The sequence below is a fragment of the Nesoenas mayeri genome (genome assembly GCF_963082525.1).
Source record: "Nesoenas mayeri genome assembly, chromosome: 15".
NCBI lineage: Eukaryota > Metazoa > Chordata > Aves > Columbiformes > Columbidae > Nesoenas > Nesoenas mayeri.
In genome coordinates, this window is record NC_137559.1 from 9,932,534 (window position 1) to 9,951,978 (window position 19,445).

The following is a 19,445-nucleotide window of genomic DNA, read 5'->3' on the forward strand; positions in this document are numbered from 1 at the left end:
GCGTCTGCTGCTGCTCTCAGCTCTTGGTGGAGAGCACTAGGCCTTGTCCCAGGGCAGGAGCAGAGAGCCAGATGTGTGCAGCCACACACAAATGGCACTGCTTAAACTGCACAGCCTTAATACTTGGCTGGCAGAGGTGTGGATACTCCTGGGCTCACTGTGCTGCTGGGGCAGGGCAGGCACCTGGTGCTTTGGTACCCTACTGGGAAGCAAACACCTTGATCCCCAACTGTTGCACAGCTGAGCTCAGAAATACCCAGTTTTTTGTCAGCAGAACAGTTCCCAAGCTGAGGGTGGCTCCTGCCCAGGACTTCACAGCTCTCCCTGCTGCCAAGGACAGGTGACTGGGCTGGGCCTGGGCAGTGGGAGGTTGGGCTCAGCTCCCAGCCTGGCTGGGGGTGGCTGGTGCTCTCAAGTCCTTCCCTCTCCCTTGTCATTAATGTTTTTTCTCCCTGCCAGCAAAGGAGAAGCAATGCTACCCTTAACACAGGGGTAAATACAACAGTCGAAGTGCTCAAGCACTGCAGGAAACGTGTATGTGCTGCCCTGGCTGGACTTGCTGTGAGCGGGTCTGTGCTGTAGGAGGAGCTCCAAGAGGAGGAAAGCTGGTGTTTTGTGCAGCTGGGGAGCAATGAGGAGCGAAGCAGGTGCTGATGCCAAGTTCCGCATTAGTGCGGATGGTGATGAGAAGGTGCACAAGCAGCACCTTGCTCTGAAGAGCTTTGCAGGATGCCTCTGGGCTGGATATCTTGGAGGTCTCAGGGTGCTGGTGAGATGGTCCTTGCTTAGGGCAAGGAGAGCATGAAAGTGATGCCCTGGGTGGGAGCAGTGCTGTCACAGCCCTGGGCACAGCAGATGTCTGTTCAGTGGGGCAGCAGGTCTGGGCAGCAGTGCCAGACTGAGCAGTGTCTCCTATTCCCTGCTCTGTGTCCTCCGATGGTGAGGGCCAGGCTCCCCCTGCGGATGCCTAGGAAGGGGGCTGCTGATGGTGTACAGGCAGCAGCAGGCACATCTCTCTATGCAGCTCATCAAACCTGAGCAAGGGGATGCTCCTCTGAGGGACAGTGATGTCTGGTGTGAGCTGAGGGTGCCTGCCTCCCCCTTGGACTGCAGTGGGGGAATGTCCTCTCCAGCAGCTCTAGTGCTCACAGGTGCAGCACAGCTGAGACACTGTCCCACCATGAGGTGCTGCCCTAGCACAGATTCCCCACAGCCCCTCTCCTGTGGCTCCGTGGGGCTGGTCACTGCATCACTGAGCACAGCAGAGCACTGGGTGGTCGAGCTTCCAGAGCTGCCACTTCTTCTTCATCTCTGACTTCACCTGCAATGGTGGAGAAGAGAGAGCAGGGGCTTTTCCCTGGCTGTGCCCTCTGCACAGACCATGCCAGGCATGGGCTGGCATGACAAAGGCACCGGCTGAGGCAGGGCTGAGGAGGAGGTGCTGCGGTGGGTACATACCTCCTTGTTGGCAAAGCAATACAGCACGGCCACCAGGAAACCCTGGGGGGAGAACAGGGGATTGAGCCCCCACTGCCACCCCCTCTCCCGGGGCTGGGATGGGCTCAGTCCCCCCAGGCTGCTTTTGGGGTGGGTTCCCCCTGCTAGCACTGCACAGCAGGTGACATCACTCAACAACAGGGCTGGGGGCGGGAGAGCTGGTGATCGCACCCCCAAGCTCAGCTGCAGCACTGCAGGGAGAGGGAGCTGGAACAGGGACCCCCTAATTCTTGTTCCATGGTGCCCAGGGCCAAGCAAGAACATGTCACACTCCTCCCTCACCTGGAAGGAGTTGAGAAAGAGGGTGAAGAACACCTTGATGTAGCGTAGGATGCCTGTGGTTTGCTCATCGGTGGCAAAGATGAATACAACTTCATGGATCCCAAAGAGAGGGATGAGGGTGAGCGTGGCTTTGGCCAACCTGAAAGAGCAGAAGGTGTCCCCTTTGGCAGTGAGTAAGAAAGGGCAGGGAAACAGGTGCAAGCAGCAACAAGCCCTGAGTTAATTTCAGGGTGATCATTCAAGAATGTGCAGGAGGAGGAGGGTGGATGTGGAGGACCCTTGACCTGCTGCCCCCTCCCTCCCGGCTCACCGCAGCTTGTAGTCTGCATAACCCTTCTGGTTGGCACGGAGCTTGGCCAGGATCACCTTGAGGATCCGCATGAAGATCAGCAGGTTGATCTGCAGGGAGACAGAGTGGGGCACACACAACCCAGCACCCCCACCCCTTGCAGGGCACCCTGGCCGTGGTACACACCCTTGGGGACCACAGGAGACAACAAGCCCTGTGGCACCAGGTCCCCAGGGCTGCTCTTCATCCCATTCCACCATCCCAAACTCCTGGCTAAGAAGCAGCAGCAGCAGCATCCACCCTTCTCTAGGGCTCAGCCTGGGCCCTCAGAGCCCAGGGGTCTACTTGCCCCCCAGTGTGGTGGTTAGCAAAAAACAACCCCATGTGCCCTTAGCCTGATGCTTTGGAGGCCAGTCCCTCCCTCCCGGGCTGTGCAGGGAGCTGCCCTCCCCCGTCCCAGGCTGAGCTGCTGTTTTCCAAAAGGGCGTGGGGCTGGTGGGTGCCCCCCTACCAGGGAGGCGAGCAGGATGGGCATGCGGATGATCCACCAGTAAGCCATGTTCTCGTTCAGCGCCCAGCACCTGCCCAGGCAGACACAGAGAGCAGCACCATCACGTTGTGCTGGGGGGTGCAGGATGAGGCCAAGAGGGTGCCAGCCCTGGCAAAGGTGGATCAGGGACCCACAGCGGCCTCTGTCCTGCTCCCTAGCTGAGCCCTAACACCAGCCTGGGGCTGAGCATCCCTCTGCACTCACTCCGCGTTCTCCTTCAGGTACTTGGCAGCCACCCAGGGTACCACGAACACCACAGGGGTCCCTGCAAGTCACACAGCAAACCCTGTAAAACCAAGCACCCGCCTGAGCTGAGAAACCGGCCCTGTGAGGGGGGACACCACAGGGATGCTGTGGGGTGGCATCTTGCCCCAGGGTCAGCAGAGCCCCCACCCCGCAACCTCCTGGGGCCACTTGGGGCCACTTGGGGCTGCAGTGCTTGCCCGACACCAGGCACCATCCCCACCATGCACCCAGGTGGCTCCTACCCCAGCCTAGGTAGAGGTAGAGCCTGTAGTAATTCTTCTCGGAGAAGACGGCCCCGATCAGCAGCTTGTAGAGGTAGACAGCTTCCACCAGGAACCAGTAGTGGTTGGCCAGGATGCAGTACTGCATCAGCACCTGTGCCGCCCGGCAGCCCAGCGCCGCCTGCCACGGGAGACCCACCATGGGGCCAGCAGAGTGCCCGGGGGGCATGGGCACCCCAAGAACTTGCCCACTGAGTGTATGGTGCTGCACAGGCACCCCAAGAGCTCACCCACCAGGCACAGAAGTGCCTCAAGGGCTCAGGCACAGGGTGCCTGGGGCTGCATGGGCACTGACACCTGGCTGCATACCCCTCCCTGAAGTGAGGTCCCCACCCCAATTGCATTAAGCAAGGTCCCCCCAGGGGGTGGCAGCTCTTGCCTCATGGCTCAGCAGGGCCTCCCAGTCGGCCACCTGCACCACCTCCATGCCCCAGTGTTTCTCCAGCAGTGCATCCTTCACCATCACCGAGGTCGCTCGCAGCCCGAAGGAGGCGAAGAGGTTGGCGTGGATGTAGTTCCTGGTGCAGCGGAGCTTCCTGCCGAGAGCAAGGGTGTCAGGGGCAGGTGGGGACATCCCTCAGCTCCACCATCACCAGCTGGGAAGGATGAGGGGCAGGACCATGTGCCCCCAGCTCACCTACCGGAAGATGGTGAGGATGAGCAGGGCAGAGATGAGGGTCAGGAGTGACAGTGAGTACCCCACAGTGTAGAGCACCTTGAAGCTCACCATCAGCTGGTGGGCGCCTTCCTGCAGGTTAGCACCGCACCGGTGAGCCTGGGCAAGCGGCACCTGCCCATGCGGCCGGGGTGCCCCTGTCTGTCCCTGCTCAGCCCCCATGGCCAGGCCAGGGCATCCCACCTCCTCAGCAGCCGACTCCATCTCCTCCTCGCACTGCGAGTAGTCCCGCCAGGGCTGGCTGTTGTTCGCCATCACCCACTGCCCATCGGTGCCGCACTTGCGGCTCACCAGGCCGTGTTTCACTGCGGACATGAAGCAACAACATATTCCACCCGGGCTCCACCCAAAACCCCCTCCTGAAACGATGAGTTGGACTCTGCTCAACCCCAAAGAGCTGACTCTGCTCCGTGACACATGCCCCCTTCCCCCAGGGTCCTCTCTGGCGTCCCCCCAGCAGTGGGCAGGAGGGGAAACCCCAAGAACCTCTCCCCCCCTAACATGCCTCAGCCCTAGCTTTCAGTTCTGGGGCGGCAGAGGGTCATTGTCACCTTTCTCAAACCAGGGCAGGTAGAAGGGGCAGGAGACATTGACGGCAGTGCCGGGGCTCCCATCGGGCCAGCAGGCATACATGTCAAATGTCCGGTTGCAGAAGAGCCCTTCCAACAGCAGCACAGGGAAAAGACAATGGTCAGATGCTAGCAGCACAGTCACATCCAGTCCCGTCACCACAGCCCCCTGCCAGCACCTCCATGGGGCTGGCACCACCCCAAACAGAGCCCTGGGCCCCACACCAGCCTCAGCCCTCTGGGGTACCCCAGCCCCAGGCATCCCACCTGAGATGAGGAGACACCTCTCAGCCCCTGACTCATCCCTCCATAGGTGATTGGTGTAGAGGATGCTGGAGGGGTGATAAAACCCAGCCGCAGCCACAGCTGTCACTCAGCTCCACGTGCCCCCATGTCTGCCCCTGAGCTGGGGCACAGTTGGGTACCTGCTGGGTAGGGCTCACTCGCCATCCTCCTCAAACACTCATCACGGTACCGCATCCACTCCTCGAAGGTCTTCTCCAGCACCTTGGCCCCACTGTGCTGCAAGCCCAGAGCCAGGTCAGAGCCTTCAGGCTGTGCACCGTGCACAGAGCCCGTGCTGGCCTGCCCGCCCCACTGCAGGACCCAGTGGCTCCCGCACCAGCTGCCTGCACCCCCCTGAGGAGCTGCTGCATGCCAGCATCCTCAAGACGAGCAGGAAGATGCAACAAAGCTAGGACTGAGCCCACTTGCAACAGCTCAAAGCCTGGTAGCACCAACCCTGCGGGCCAGACCCAGCTTGTCTCTTACCGGCATGGTGGAAAACAGGAACATCCAGGCAAGACGGACGAGGGTCTGCTGGTACCCGGACCTGAGCACCTCCGTCATGGCTGCCACTGCCAGCCTGTGGCCAGTGCTCCCAGTGCTGGGTGCGTCTCAAAGCTGAGCTGAGGACCCGAATCCTAGGTGGCAGGTGGAGGACTGAGGACGGCATGGCTCTGCTAGCCACACACACCAGTATGGATGAAGAGATGTGCTCTCCAAGGCAGTGGAGAAGAACCAGGGTGTGAATGCCAGCCACAGTCATGTCCTGGGCTGCCACAGCCCTGGGTCACTTCCCTGCCAGACCCAAAACCTCGGGGAGCATCAGGCAGAGCAGCCAGAAGTGGGGGCATAATAGGATCACGTCTTGGCTGAGCCTTGCCAGCCTCCACATCACCGCTGCTGGCCCCTGGGTAGCTGGCAGCTGAGAGGACTGTGAGGCTGAAGCCAGAGGGAAGCAAAAGCCATCCCTGTAACCAGTGTGACAGTCTCTGTGCCACAGCTGCTCACCCCTGCAGGCAGGCAGCACCTGATGGGTGGCCTGTTGCAACCAAGCCCTGGAAAGGGGGTAGAGCTGCAGGGATGACCCCGGGGAAGCAAGGAGACCTCTCCTGGGACTCCCTGGGACACACTGTGCCTCCCCTGCCCCGCTGCCTGCCAGCCAGGATGGGACCGCCCAAATCAGCTACACTCCATCACCTCTCGGCCCCATCCCTGCTCACAGTCACCTCTGCCCCGCCGCCCCGCAGCGCCCCGCTCTGCACAGCCCCGCCGGGGGCACCCACCGGGACCTCCGGATGAGGAAGCAGCCCGGGCTCCCCTGGGGCTCCCCGGCCAGCACAGACGGACCCAACCCGTGCCCCTCATGGCTCCAGCCTAGACGTCCCAGCTCGGAACCCCCCTTCCAGCACGAACACTCCCCGCTCTGTGTCCACCGAGCCCCCCGGCCAGCACGTATGATCCCCGGTCTCTGCCCCGCCCGGGGCTCCCCGGCCGGTCCCGCTCCGTGCCCGCGGGGTTCCCACTCCGCCCGGACTGTGCCACCGCCTCCGTCCGCCTGCTTACCCTGCTCCGCAGCCCTGGCAGCCCCGCTATTACCGGCAGCCCCGCTATTACCGGCAGCCCCGGCTCCGCGACGTGAGCGCGGCAGCGAGCGAGCGGCACCTGCGGAGCGGCCGCCTCCCGCCAGCGCCGTACCCCGACGGGGCGGGGGGGGTGGAGGTGGAGGGAGGGGGAGCGGCACCGCCTCCCGGGGCTTGGGCCGCCCCGACGGGCCCCGGAGGGTTCCGGGCACCGATGCTCCCGCCCTCGCCGAGCGCCCGGCACGGCCCCCATGGAGACCCCGCTGCATCACATGGGGACAGGGATGAATGTCCAGCCCTCAAACTAAGGGTCACAGGGATGGGAACGCTGGTCCAGATCCCCTCGGTCTCCCCCAGAGCCAGCCCATGCAGCCCCAGGGAGAGTGACAGGAGTCTTTTGCCTCCCGGTTTGGCACCCCGATGGCTGTCGCCTGGGTGGGTGATGTGGGGTGCCAGCATGGTGGTAGCCCTTTGTTGTGCAGAGCCCTGTGCAGACAGAGTGAGCTGTCAGGGGCCACATAGCCTTGGGAAAAGGAGCAGGTGGCCAAGGGGACAAAGCTAGAGGTGGCACAGGGACACAGCACATGATGCAAATTGCACTGACCCCAACAGTGAGGAAACCACAAGGACAGAGACAAGCCATGGGAAAAGCCCAGGGCCCCCCAGGTCTGGTGACGCTGCCTTCCCAGCCACCCCATGTCCTCATAGTGTGGAGGGAGCAGGTCTGTGCTCATCCACAGCTGCTCTGCTCCTGTCCAGACAGGTGAAGGGCAGGTGAAGGTGGTTTTCCTATCAGTAGAGTGGGTGGAGGAGATTTAAGGGACAACTGAGTCCTCTGTGAGAGTCCCTGGGGACCTTTCAAAGAGTAGCAGCAGACCCTCTCCAGGCTCCTATCTCCAGTTTTAGCTGATGTGGGCAGAGATGCTGTCCTGCTGTAACAGCCTTGCTAGAAGAAGATGCAATAACTATTAACACAGAGAATGGTTGGTATCACTCAATACCCCATCACGGTGGCCAAGTAGCAGAGAAGGATGGGGACAAGATGGAAGCATATGGCTTTGGAGATGTCACCACAGCCATGCTGCTGATGCAGTTTTACTGGGAGTTTTGCTGTTTTCCTCCTTTGTGGACACTTAACCTTTTCTCAAGGTGACAGGTGCTTTCTGTATGAGTGGGTAATTCCCAAAAGGCTTCTGAAAAGCAGCTTTACTGGAAGACTTTGAATATCCTGCAGCACCTGTGGAAACAAAGGGATGAGGCTCCAGGCCCTGCCCAGTCCCACCCGGACGCACTGGCCGGGGCTGCCCCTTGCAGATGGTGCCACTTAAACTTTGCTTTTTTGCTGTGATTTTTTTTTTTTCCTTTCTCCATTACCATCGGCAGCAGAGCATGATTCACGGGCGCTCAGCGGCTCACTGTGCAGACTGAGCTCCAGATGGTCTCCCATGTCTCACCCTGCCCTGCGTACCTGCTGTCTCACTGCCGCTTGCAGCCTGGCTCCTCTTCCCCCAACTGCTTCTGACTCCAGGTAAAGAATCGATTCTCCTCTTTCTCTTGCACCTCTCATCCTACCTGTTCCCCTGTGGGTGTTGCTTGCCAGTTTGCTTTGGCCGTATCCTGTGTTTGCCCTTCTCTCTACAGGCTGACATTGCCACGTGGTAGCTTTAGTGTGACTGGGGACAGTGGGGAAGCAGCATTTCAGCTGCCTTATCCCCCACTACAAACGGATGTGGAGCCAGGAGGATGCTCAGTGGTTCAGAAAGCTCCCGTACAAAGTATCCTGAAGGGATGAAGACTTCTGTCTCAGCAGACAAACTATGAGAAGCTCCTCCATTGCTTCCATACATCACCCTGCCATGGGGCCAGAGCCAGTGCTAGCTCTCCCAGGATCGCATCCTGCCCCACACAGCCATAATATGGACCTGGGACACCTCTGGAGGGTGTTTCCAGCCATGTCCCTCACCCCAGACTCAGGTGCTTTATGGCTTTGCCCTGCAGACCTCCTTGCATGAACCCATCTAATGCCAGCAGGAACATGGGGTGGGCTCATTCCATAGCGATGCTGAATTTGGGGGAGAGCCCAGAGCTCCAGCATCCAGGTGCAGGAGTTGGAGCTACAGTTCCCTGGAGAGAGACTACAAAACTCCCAGAATCATTGCCCTGTGCAGTCCCTGGTGGGGACAGTTCTGGGGTGAAGGGTCCATCTGGAAGGGATTTGCTTGCTGGTCCTTTGAATGGGACATGAGGAACAACCTGTTCCTCTCCATATTGATACATCTTGGGCAGGGTCTCCATAGCGACTGCAGTGCTTGTGGCTCAGCTGGAGTTGGATCCTGATATGTGGGGTGTTGCAGAGCTGGTCAGAGGCATAGGGAGGGTGGCTGGGACAACATCCACGTCCAAGCATTGCTGGGTAGGGGCTGCATCCCCACTTGTCCCTGTCCAGGGACAACCCCTATGTTTGAGAGGGATGCACAGGCACTTCCCATCAGCAATTTTGCAGTCAGACCATGTGCATCTGCATCCTTCTCTCAGCTGTAATGCTCGCAGCCCATCAGCATGTGATGGTGATTTTAGCATCTTGATCTGTGCTCAGCTAGGCCCCAGCAGCTCTGTAAGAGACACAGCTGCTTGAAACACCTTCCCAATTCCTTGTACAATGGGTAAGACCCTGTAAGACCACCACCACCTCACTCTACAACAGCTGCTGAGATGCTGGCTGTGCTGCATGGCTGTCACCAAGGAGATAGACTTGATGAATGTATACGTTACAGGCAGGGTTCACCATTAGAGATGAGAAAACTGCCCCTGAATGGCCTCATGCATTGAAGGTGTTGGTGCCTCTCTGGCAACCTGAGAGCTGCAGGGGTGCTCAGAGAGAGGAGAGTATCCTTCAGCATCCTCCATCACTGTCACCATGGGCTAGATGTCCAACTAGACAACCACGCAGGGCTAAGTCCCTTTCTCCAAGGACTGTTACCAGGCTTACCAACAGAAATGTCCTGAAAGCAGGTTTCATTTTACATAGCTGTTATTGACAGAGAAATTCAGATGTGTGTAGTATTGTAGACTTCACTAATTGTACTGTTTTTCATCCCATAGAGAAGCAATTCGTGGAACAGAAATGCTAATCAACACATCCTGACTTGCAATTATTCAGTGAACTTCTCAGAAAAGCCTGCCAGACTGTTACCAGGTAGAGAAATCCATCAGCATGTGAATGCCCACGAACCCACGTGAGGAGGGACATCGCTCATTGCAGCTGATCAATTCTGCACCGCTTACTCTGGACTTGGGGGGCTGCTGTAAGCTCAGCTGCACCAAAGGCTCTTGTACATACTAAAAAGCAAAGTATTTTTAATATCAGCAGATGGTGCTGTTAAAGATAGCTGCAAAAATGCAGCCCAACAAGACACGGAGGCAGACTCACGTGAGCACAGAGCCACTTGCCCTGGGGTTTGCTCTTTTCAGAAGCTGTTACCTGCACCCAAGCAGAAGCTGTTTCTTGCTTGAACCTCTCTGATTGAGGAGAGGAATGACCCTGAGTTTTGCCCAGCCATAGAGTGTTTCCTCTTTCTGATGAGCAGCGGTTTGGGGTGGGTCTGACCTCTGATACAGAGCAACAGCTTAATTAACTTCTGGGAGACATCAAGTCACTACAACCAACAAGGACATCACCACCAACTTCATGGGGCTGGACCATCATGCTTCACCTCTGGGAGATTTGCTGCTTTGGGGCTTATTCCTGCAAAGACAATGAGAAATGTAGCATTCAGTACTACATTATATGCTTGAGCTACAATCTTTTTTACAATATGATTATAAAGAGGTTGATAATATGTCAACCTGTCCATACCCAGAAATCAGATGAGCATCACTGCCATCACACCCATTTATGACCAGGTAGGGGATTTTCTAGAGAATTGGCTGCTTGAACATTAATTCCCAATAAATGCTGGTTTCAAAAGCTACTGGGAGATAAAAGATTTTGGAAGGATGGGGAGAGATGTTCTTTTCAAGTAGAGAAGAAAGACGCTTGCAACTCATGTCCTAAGAGATGCCTTGGAGGGTGCCCCAATCCAGCACCTTGTACAGGTCATACAGGACCTGGAGCTCTGAGCTCAGGGTTTTGCACAGTGTTTGCAGGACAGGAGTATCCTGTTTCCATCCCCTCAGGCAGCAACAGCCCAGGGACCCCACGTCATCCACTGTTTCGCAGGAAAGGTCACTCCCAAGCCAGTGCTTCAGCGTGGTGTTGCCACATGCTCGTGATAAATTACTCTTCCCAGCTCATAAAGGCACTATTGAATTTGGCACTTACTCAGAGAAATCCTCAGCAGATGCTGCCCTTCCGGAGAGCCCCAGGCGTGCAGGTTGCTGGGTCTGTATTTAAAGTCGACCAAGTCTCTTCAGTTTCTGTTGTGTTTCTCACCTTATTCAAGCAGGAAGGCTTAAATGATAAGATCAAGAACTTCTCTGAAAATCATCTATATTCACATCCTGCCCTGGAGCTGGACTCTTTGTACACATCCTCTGCCGAAGGGCACGGCTTGCCCTCTTCCATATGTAAAGCCTTGACTGGCAGCACACCATTCTTATCGCACGTCAGGGTCGCTACATCCTCCACATCAGGAACTTAAGGAGCAGAGAAGGGGCTGTACCTTTTATTTCCTTCCTGCCTATTTGCAGCTCAGTTGCATCTTCTTTTTAGCACCTGTTTAGGCAGAATTGTGCCTGATCTATCACTTGCCTGTCTTCTCTTTCTGGCCAGACTGGTGGTGTAGCCACATCCAAGGGAAGCAGCATCTCCTTTTCACCCACTGGTGTGGAAATAAGGGTACAGCTGTTTGGCAAAAGCAGAGGGGACATGAGCAGGTTTCCAGGCTCATGGTTAAGGTGATGCTGTGCCAGATCCGGGCAGGAGGCAGGCTGTTCTCCAAAAAGTTTAAGAGGAAGCTGAACAGTCTGGCAGGGGGCAGGTGGCTTGAGGTGGGACTGATGGGCCCTGGAAGCCCAGCTCCTGGCTGAGACTTCAGGATGCATCTTCTCCTCCAGCATCCCACTGCAGCTCTGTGACACTGCAGCCTGCCAGGCACAGTGCTGTATCGCAGCACGCTTGGCTGTTCAGCTTCAACTTGCTGGGAAAACTCTCTCCTTCTTCTCACTTTGGGGAAAATTAAGTAAGAAAGTGACTTGCTGGCTTTTCCCTCTTCTTAGCAGTTCCTCGCATGCATTACTGCATCAATCTCCTAATTACCTGGCAGGCTGGGCTGTGCTCTGCAGTTTGTGGAGGTGCTGCTGTTTGCTGCCCCTCTCTTCTCTTGATATTTGAGGGATAACGGCTCCTCTGCTCAAATCCAGCTCTCCTTTGAGGCTCCAACATGAAGAGCCTGGACATATGCTGTTGTTTTGGGCTCTTTCTGGCACCAGATTTCTGTGGGTGTACAAAAATCTGGAGCTTTGGGTTGTGTCTATCTAAAGGTATCGATAGATGCTATGACCTGGGCTGAAAACAGCCCCTTGGATTTTTATGTGTTACCCAGGGCTGCCTGTATATTCCTTTCCCTCTGATGATGGAAGGGCCAATTAATTGCTATAGAAAGTCAAGGCTGTGTGGTGCCCCCGTTATTGCTCCTTCCCCACTCGCTCCCATTCCTGCTAGTGCAGGGGAGCTCCCAGGAGCACCGAAACAGACTCTGCGCCTTCTGACTCAGCAGCTTCTGTCTTCAAGGAACTTTCCTTTCCTGTAGAAGACCAGAGGAGATTTTTATCACTCAGATAGTGGCTCCTTTCTGCTGGGCATCACCAGCACCAGGGACTTGCACAACTCACCTGGAAGGTACCACGCACAGTGGAGCACCCGTGTGTAGTGATGGGGTATTAGCAAACCCATTTACTGGTGAGGGGCAGGCAGATGTGACCACAGACTCTTGCTCTGCAGCTTTCCCACCCTGGAAGCAATCCTTCTGTGATTCAAGCTGGGTCCTGGGTCCACTGGTAATGTGATGTATTTTCTGAAGCTCCAGCAAAGAGTTATTCTGGATGTACATATCACCTCTGCTCATCAAGAGGCACAGACATCCTCATCATGAGGTTTTTTTCTGATGTGACCAGAGATCTTCCAACAGCTTAATGGTTGATGAAGGTGCCCAGCCTGCAGAGAAAACAATCTATCACTTGCCCAGGGAGCCAGAGATCCTTGTTACCTAACCAAGAGGGGATAATAGTTCCCCAAATCCCATAATATCTGCAGTGCAATAGCTTTTGCTTCAACAGCAAAGAGGTTATGAGGTCTCCCAACATCCACCATAGGCTCCAGACAGCTGCTGGGAGTGACGCTGAATTAATCTAAGAGGGATAGCTTCCTCTAGGCTCGATTTCACAGCTGAGTGGTTTTTTGCAATAGAAAAAGGTAGTTATAAGAAAGGGGTTATTTCCAGATGAGGCACATCCATGCTATTGCTCATCTTTTCCTTGCGATTGTACCGGGCTTGGTCTGGTGAGGTTCCTGCTGGGGGATGAAGCTGGGGGTGGGATCCCTTTGGCATTGCTGAGAGCCACGGTCCCATGGGAGAAGTCGGCAGTGCCAGCCTCCCCAGCCACCATCACCCACCTGTCTGCAGGTAATGGTGTTACTTGGGTCTCAAAGTCTTCCGCTGCCTCATCTGTGCCCAGTGCCACCCCAGTGACCTCTCGCTTCCTCTTGCAGCTCTCCCACTGCACCCCAGCCCCCGCATGCAGCCCCTCCATCGCTTCCACTCCAAACTCTTCCTTGTCACAAACCTGGTTTTAGATGTACGGAACCTAAAGCAGCTGCTCTCTCTTTTTAACAGCGTAATACTTCATTCTGCTGCTGAGATCACAGGTTTCTGCCAGCACAGGACATGAAATTGCTGGACTCACTCAGCCTCAAGGTCTATTTATCCAAGACCACAACTTCCCCTGTGATCTGGGATTCCTGGAGTGGCTGTTTCAGCCAACAACAGTTTAACACTGAAGCAGAGCTGAGAACAGAACATAAACCCAGCTCCCAGCGCTTCAAGACTTCCATTGCATGCAGTTTGATAAATTTGAAAGGGTTTTAAGCAAACTGTTTCTTCTCCTGCCAGCATAAATAGTTGTGCTTGTTGTTTAAACACTTATCTTATTTCTGCGTTTCCCTTTGGACTCTTCCTCTCCCTTTTTCAGAGGACATGGCTCCATCCACATCCCACTGTGGCCACCAGCAGGGCTCCTGCTGGCCCATTGCTGGCTGAGCAGCCACTGGTTTCCCCTGCTGTGGTGGTCCCCAAGCCCACTCAAGGCTGCACGGTGGGGCTGAGGACACTGACCATGCTTGGGGTGAAAACCTGGCAAAGGTGGCACCTTCACAGGTAAGGAGGACTTGGGATAATCCTGGAAGAGCTCTCATTTCCCCTCATGTCCCTAGTTTTGATGGTGGTGCCCAAATGAAGACTGCAATTAGTTAAATAACATAGTTCTGGCAAGGGCAGAGCCTGCAGAAGGGGACCTTGCCCAGGAGGGTTTGCTGCACCCTGGTGCTGTGCAGGACTTGTGCTCCTCAGCTATGACAGCAGCATTTTGCTTGGTGACCTTCATCAAAAAGGGCAAGTTGAGTAAGTGGTGACAGTGCCCTTCCAAGACTATTTTGACTCTTTGTCCCCTTGGCTGGTTGTTCACTGTACCTTTCCCTCCAGGTAGGTCAAGAGCCGAAATGTTGGTGCTGTGGAAAAACACATCCAAATCTTTCCTGAGAAAAAAATCCTTTTTGGATCCCTTTGCCCTGTACTGAAGATGATCTGGATTTTCATCTCCCAGGGACACAGGGAATGCCGTGTTGACTATAAATCAAGCTGTGCTGTGCCATCTTAAATCAGACACCTTGAAATTAGGCAGATTCTGGGAAATAAGCACATAGTGCTGGCTTCAGGCATGCCAAATGGCACTCAGCTTTGGAGGGAGCTAATGGAGAGTGAAAATATAATCTTGTTTTTCACTGCATATAAATGAGAACCCAGTCTCTCCTCTCCTGACCTGTGAGACAAAGTCTGCGATAGATCTGGAAACCTACTTGCTTGGAGATGTTTTTTTATCCTAAGTAGCTTCTCTTGTTTATCTGCCAAGTGATCAAAGGGAGAATGTTGATTTATTACCCCTTCTGCTTGATACATGGGCTGCTGCTTATCCTGTGTACCACACTCTGCTCTCAGAGCTCTTCTTGAATGCCAGTGCGTTAGCAGGGAAGGAGCTGCTCTGCAATGTAATTACAGGGAACGTGACATTCCTGGATATTTTTCTTCCCCAGACACAAAGGCTCCAGATTTCCCCGGGCTCCTCAGCACAGGGCTGACTGAGAGTTGATGTTACACCAAGAGGGAAGGAAGAAGGCTGCTCATCAAACTCTCTGCCAATGCAACAACAAGGAGTTCCCAAGCTGAGCCAGTCCTCAGCTGCAGAGACCTTGGATCATGTGGATGGGTAGAGCAAATGTTGTTGAAAACATCTTTTAGGTGAAAATTAACGTCCCACCTGGGTAATGGGGGAGGCTCTGATTAGAGGAGCAAAAATTGATGCCCAACTTGCAAGTAAAAGCAGAAAGCGGATACAAAAAACTCATCATGAGGTGTCTGTGTGACACTTCAATATACCAGCCAAATTAAAATATCTTTTTTTTTTTTTTTTTTTTTTTGCACCTGCCCCTCTGAGCAAATTCCTCTGGCAGATCCCTTCCCTTCCCTTCCCTTCCCTTCCCTTCCCTTCTCCTTCCCTTCTCCTTCCCTTCTCCTTCCCTTCTCCTTCCCTTCTCCTTCCCTTCTCCTTCCCTTCCCTTCCCTTCCCTTCCCTTCCCTTCCCTTCCCTTCCCTTCCCTTCCCTTCCCTTCCCTTCCCTTCCCTTCCCTTCCCTTCCCTTCCCTTCCCTTCCCTTCCCTTCCGTCTCTCAAGCTATAAAGGCGCTATTTGTAAAGCTAATACCCTCCTGCAGCATTTATCTAACAAGTAGCTTGGGAAGCAACCCAGCACAAACAGGTTTTATTTTCTCAACCATCAAGAGGACCACAGTCTTACTTTATTTTTCAACAGTGCCTGAAAGGTGACTATATAGGAGTATATTGAAGCATACAGCGACTTCACACAAGGGTCTCCTGGGATGTAAAAGAAGCTTGAGGCCTTTTTACACCTTTTTCCAACAGGGAGGGCACAGGTGAGTGTTGCTTTACTTCGTGCTTGAGGAATCTCAAGAATACCTGATCCCCTCAATTTTATTTTTCTTCATTTAAAAAACATTAGAGAAATCAGAGTAAAAATTACTTGCTTTCTCAGTTAATCATATTTTCAACAGCACGTTATGTCCTAGTACTGCCATCCCTGGGATTGAGGACTGAATTTGCAGTGTAAGAATAAGCAGGTAAGACAACATCGGAGAAAGAGCAGGAAAATCCTGAAGATCTTTTTCTTTGCTTTGCAGGTTGTTTTACAGAAAGGCAACAGGCAGTGAGGGGACTTGGGTGCTGCTGCAGGGATGTTCCACCGTGCACTGCTGGGGGGGCTGCACTCAGCTGTTAAAAGCTCTTTTCCAGTTTGATGTGTAGATTTCTAGGTGGATACCAGGGTGCAATTTTGAAGGAAACGGGTACAGGTTGTTTAAACACCCCGTCAGGAACCGGGATGCAGCCTGACCCAGGGGAGCTGGGCAGCATCGTGTCTGTGACACCGGCTTGGAGACAAAGCCCAGTCTCAGAAAAGCCTGGTTATCCGCCCTGTTGTGTGTTCCTATTAGAAACTGAGTGATTCTGCATCTTTGAGGGCAAAATCAAACATAGCTGCTCTGCTAACACACAGGACAACAGGTGGTGGGACAGAGGGAAGAATGATGGTTTATTTGCAACATGAATACAGCAGAGCTGTTGCTGGAGGCACACAGCAGATGCAGGGGCACAGGTGAGTGTCCAAGAAGTTTTATGATTCTGTTTTTCCCCTGCTTCTGTGGTTCAGCCTGTCCCTGGGAAGGTGTTTTGTCCGCAATGGTGATGCCACTACCTGCCCTCGCACTCTCTCTTCCCAAACTCCCTGCCAGCATGGCTCACCTGGCCACTGCACTGAGTTTCTTTACAGATTTTAAAGCATCCAATTATGCAGCAGAGACACCACAGGTGCTCCTTGGGGTTCGCAACTGGCCCGTGGCACCTGCTGTGTCCTCAGACCCCTGGCCAGCATGGTCCAGGTCAGCCTGACTCCAGGTGAGTTCACCCCATGGTAGCAGCATGAAACAACAGCTCTCCAGAAAGCACTATTCCTTGTTACCAGAGGAAAAAACTGTTCTAGGACAATCTGCAAGGTACTGTAATGTAAGGGTGTGAGAATTTGACTTAAAAACACTTGTGATAGTAACTTTAATGCCAAGCTCACAAAACAACCTGAGGAGAGAACACTAGAGCACTAAAAAAGAAAAAATGAAACATATATATATATATATGAATGAAACATATATATATATGAAACATATATATATAGAAAAAATATATATATATATATAAATGAAACATATATATATATATATAACCTAAAGTAAAAGAATCTTTAATCTACAGGATGATGGCAACAAGAGTTCAGATGGCTGAAAGGAAGCCCACAGGGAAAGATTAATAGAGCTGATTATTGAGAACCTGGCAGGTACTGGGGTGGGGGGCATCCTGAAGGGCTGGGGTCACACACAGCCCGAACTGGGGAGCAGCTGCTGAGGGGTATGACCAGCACTGCTGAGATGAGATGGCGAGAAGTGAAAAACTGCTGGCTGGTGGCCAGGAGTCTCTGCCCAGGAGATCGATAACGCTGTTTTAGATGTAAAGAGCATTTGGTGAACATGGTAAAGAAAGGGGTCTCAACCTGCAAATTGTTAAGATTTATTTTGCTGGTCCTAAAATGGCAATAATAGGGTGAAGCAGCAAAAATCATATATGGAGGTTGTATGGTTTAGCTCCACAAATGGAGGGTGGGCAGATGCGATCAAATTATTCTTTCTTCCCGAAAAGAGAGAAGAGTTTCTTACAAGCAGAGGAGACTGGTGGGGTGCTACATGGTCTGACCATCCTTGCAGTGAGGTGGTTTCTCCTTCCCTGTCCTGCCCAAATCTCTTTTATTACAGACCTCATCTCCTGCCTTGGTCTGGACACCGAGGCTTTTCCAGTGCACAGCAAACTCGGGCGTTGTTCTTGCTAAACTGGGAGCTGACACAGAGACATGAGGCTGATGTGATCTTAGAATGATGGACTATTTAAAAGCACGCTGTGCTAACCATGCTTACAGCAGCCAAAAGGGGCCCGATGGCACATAGCCGGGATCAATGATGTTCAGCTACCCAAGTTAATGGTTTTTCAGTGAAATCTTTGATTAATGGATGCTCATGAGCCAGAGGATGACTTTACTTCAGTTGTGTGTTTGGGGATGGGTGGGAGCCAGAGAGTAAAGCTAAAAGGTGTTGGCAGAGTCTTGAAACCGAGATGGAGGCAGCGAACAGCATGAGATGATGCTGACTGGGGTGTGAAGGGTTTGCCTGGCCCTGCTTGCAGCACACACGGTGCTTGTCAGCCCTGAAGTGAACCAAGGAGCCCCAAAATTCCTGTGTACAGCATCTGAAACAGGCAGAGGAGAATGTTTTTCCACAAGGTGTTAAATAACTGTTGCTTTTGTCATCCCCGACTGTGTTTCAGAGCAAAGCTGGTCACTGCAGGGGCTGCTAATTCCTTATCACCAGCGGTTCAGGCTGCAAGGTGGGGTCACCACTTTCTGCTAGAAGCCAGCCTGAGAGGCAGCCAGTACCACTGGATGCTTGCACGCTGCTCGGACAGTGTTTGCCAGCCCCGGCTGGGTTCCTCCTACACCTCTACCAGGCCCCCAGCAGCAGCTGTGGCTTCCTATAGCCCTAAAGAAATGAAATGTCATCTAAAAAAACCCAGAGGTTGGGATGGAGACCAGACACTGCAGATGTGCAATGAAGAGATTACCATTGGTACTCAGAAGGCTGCAATGTCATCTGATAGGTGACTCACTGCCACAGAAAACTATGCCAAAATGTTAGATTTTCTTTCCTTTCAAAAAGATTTTTCCAGTTTTTGTAGTGATAAGTGGGGGAAAAGCCCCATCCCTCAAAAGAGGGAACTGGGCTGTGGAATGGGGAGCTGCTTCCATGTAGGTTAGTCCGTGTCTCTGTGAAATGAGTAGAGATGTGGCATTTTTGCCTTTGGGTGCAGGTTTCTGGAGATGGGAATGTGGCAGGAGAAAGGCTTAGACCTCGCAGATGTGGTGTGAGCTCCTGACACAGTTATATGGCTGCAGTTTGCTCCTCTTTGAGCCCCTGTTTAGTTCAAAGCTACAGCCACTCTCCAGTTGGCATGTTTGTGCTGCCTAATATTAATATATAAATATTAATGATATTTATATGAAGTGAAAAGCTGAGGTAAACAGTATGCTGAGGATTTATTTATTTTATTTTACAGCTTTGGCTTTCCACCCCATATTTCATCCCAGCTGCTTTTTGCCTGTCAGTCAATGTAACACAGCAGTAGAGCAGGGGAACATTTCCTTCCTTCTCTGCTCCCCCTGCCCAAATTATTGGATGGCTGACACACTCTTGAACTAGTGAATTATTTAAGGTTTGCCATCTCATGGCTTTCTGGCATAGGAAACCCAGAGTCTTATCATGTCTCCTATTTTCTAATGTAACTATTTCATTTCAATATCTATTCTTTCTATGACTGATTGTTATTTCCTTGCTTTTGGTTAATTTTCCAATCACATGGATAGAGTACTTGCTCAATATAGAGCCCAAGTGTGCATGTCTCATATATGCTTGAGCCGTTAGAACTGGAAAAATGCGGACTGCTCTGCAAAACATCCTGAGTCATCCATAGATCGGCCTGACATCTAGATTATTTTCAATTCATTCCACCTTGTGATATTGATGACCTTGTCAGTAAGAGGTGCAGCCGCTCTGTCCAGTGTTTCTGCAGACTCTCGTGGTCAGAGCTCCTCTTCCTTTAGGACATCTGAAACCACCACATGTTAGCGGAGAAGCTGTCACACTGTTCTTACTTGATGCATCAACATGAAAACTGCTGTTGGTTATGTCTGTAGGGGCAAACTCAGGACATCAAGAGCCTTTAAGAAGTTTGCTATGAAACTGCTGGCAGGATC

At 53.2% G+C, this 19,445-nt stretch overlaps 1 protein-coding gene across 1 annotated transcript; it reads right to left on the reverse strand.

Annotated features, from left to right (window-relative positions):
- Positions 1-1,249: 1,249 nt before the first annotated feature.
- LOC308046249 (glucagon receptor-like) lies at positions 1,250-5,167 on the reverse strand (the record flags this gene model as incomplete). Its single annotated transcript, XM_080353978.1, has 13 exons — positions 1,250-1,321; positions 1,459-1,500; positions 1,780-1,918; positions 2,090-2,178; positions 2,580-2,649; positions 2,823-2,883; positions 3,107-3,266; positions 3,525-3,681; positions 3,787-3,893; positions 4,005-4,126; positions 4,373-4,480; positions 4,816-4,912; positions 5,162-5,167. 13 exons carry the CDS (start codon positions 5,165-5,167, stop codon positions 1,250-1,252), a joined length of 1,230 nt encoding a protein of 409 aa, XP_080210104.1.
- Positions 5,168-19,445: the final 14,278 nt, after the last annotated feature.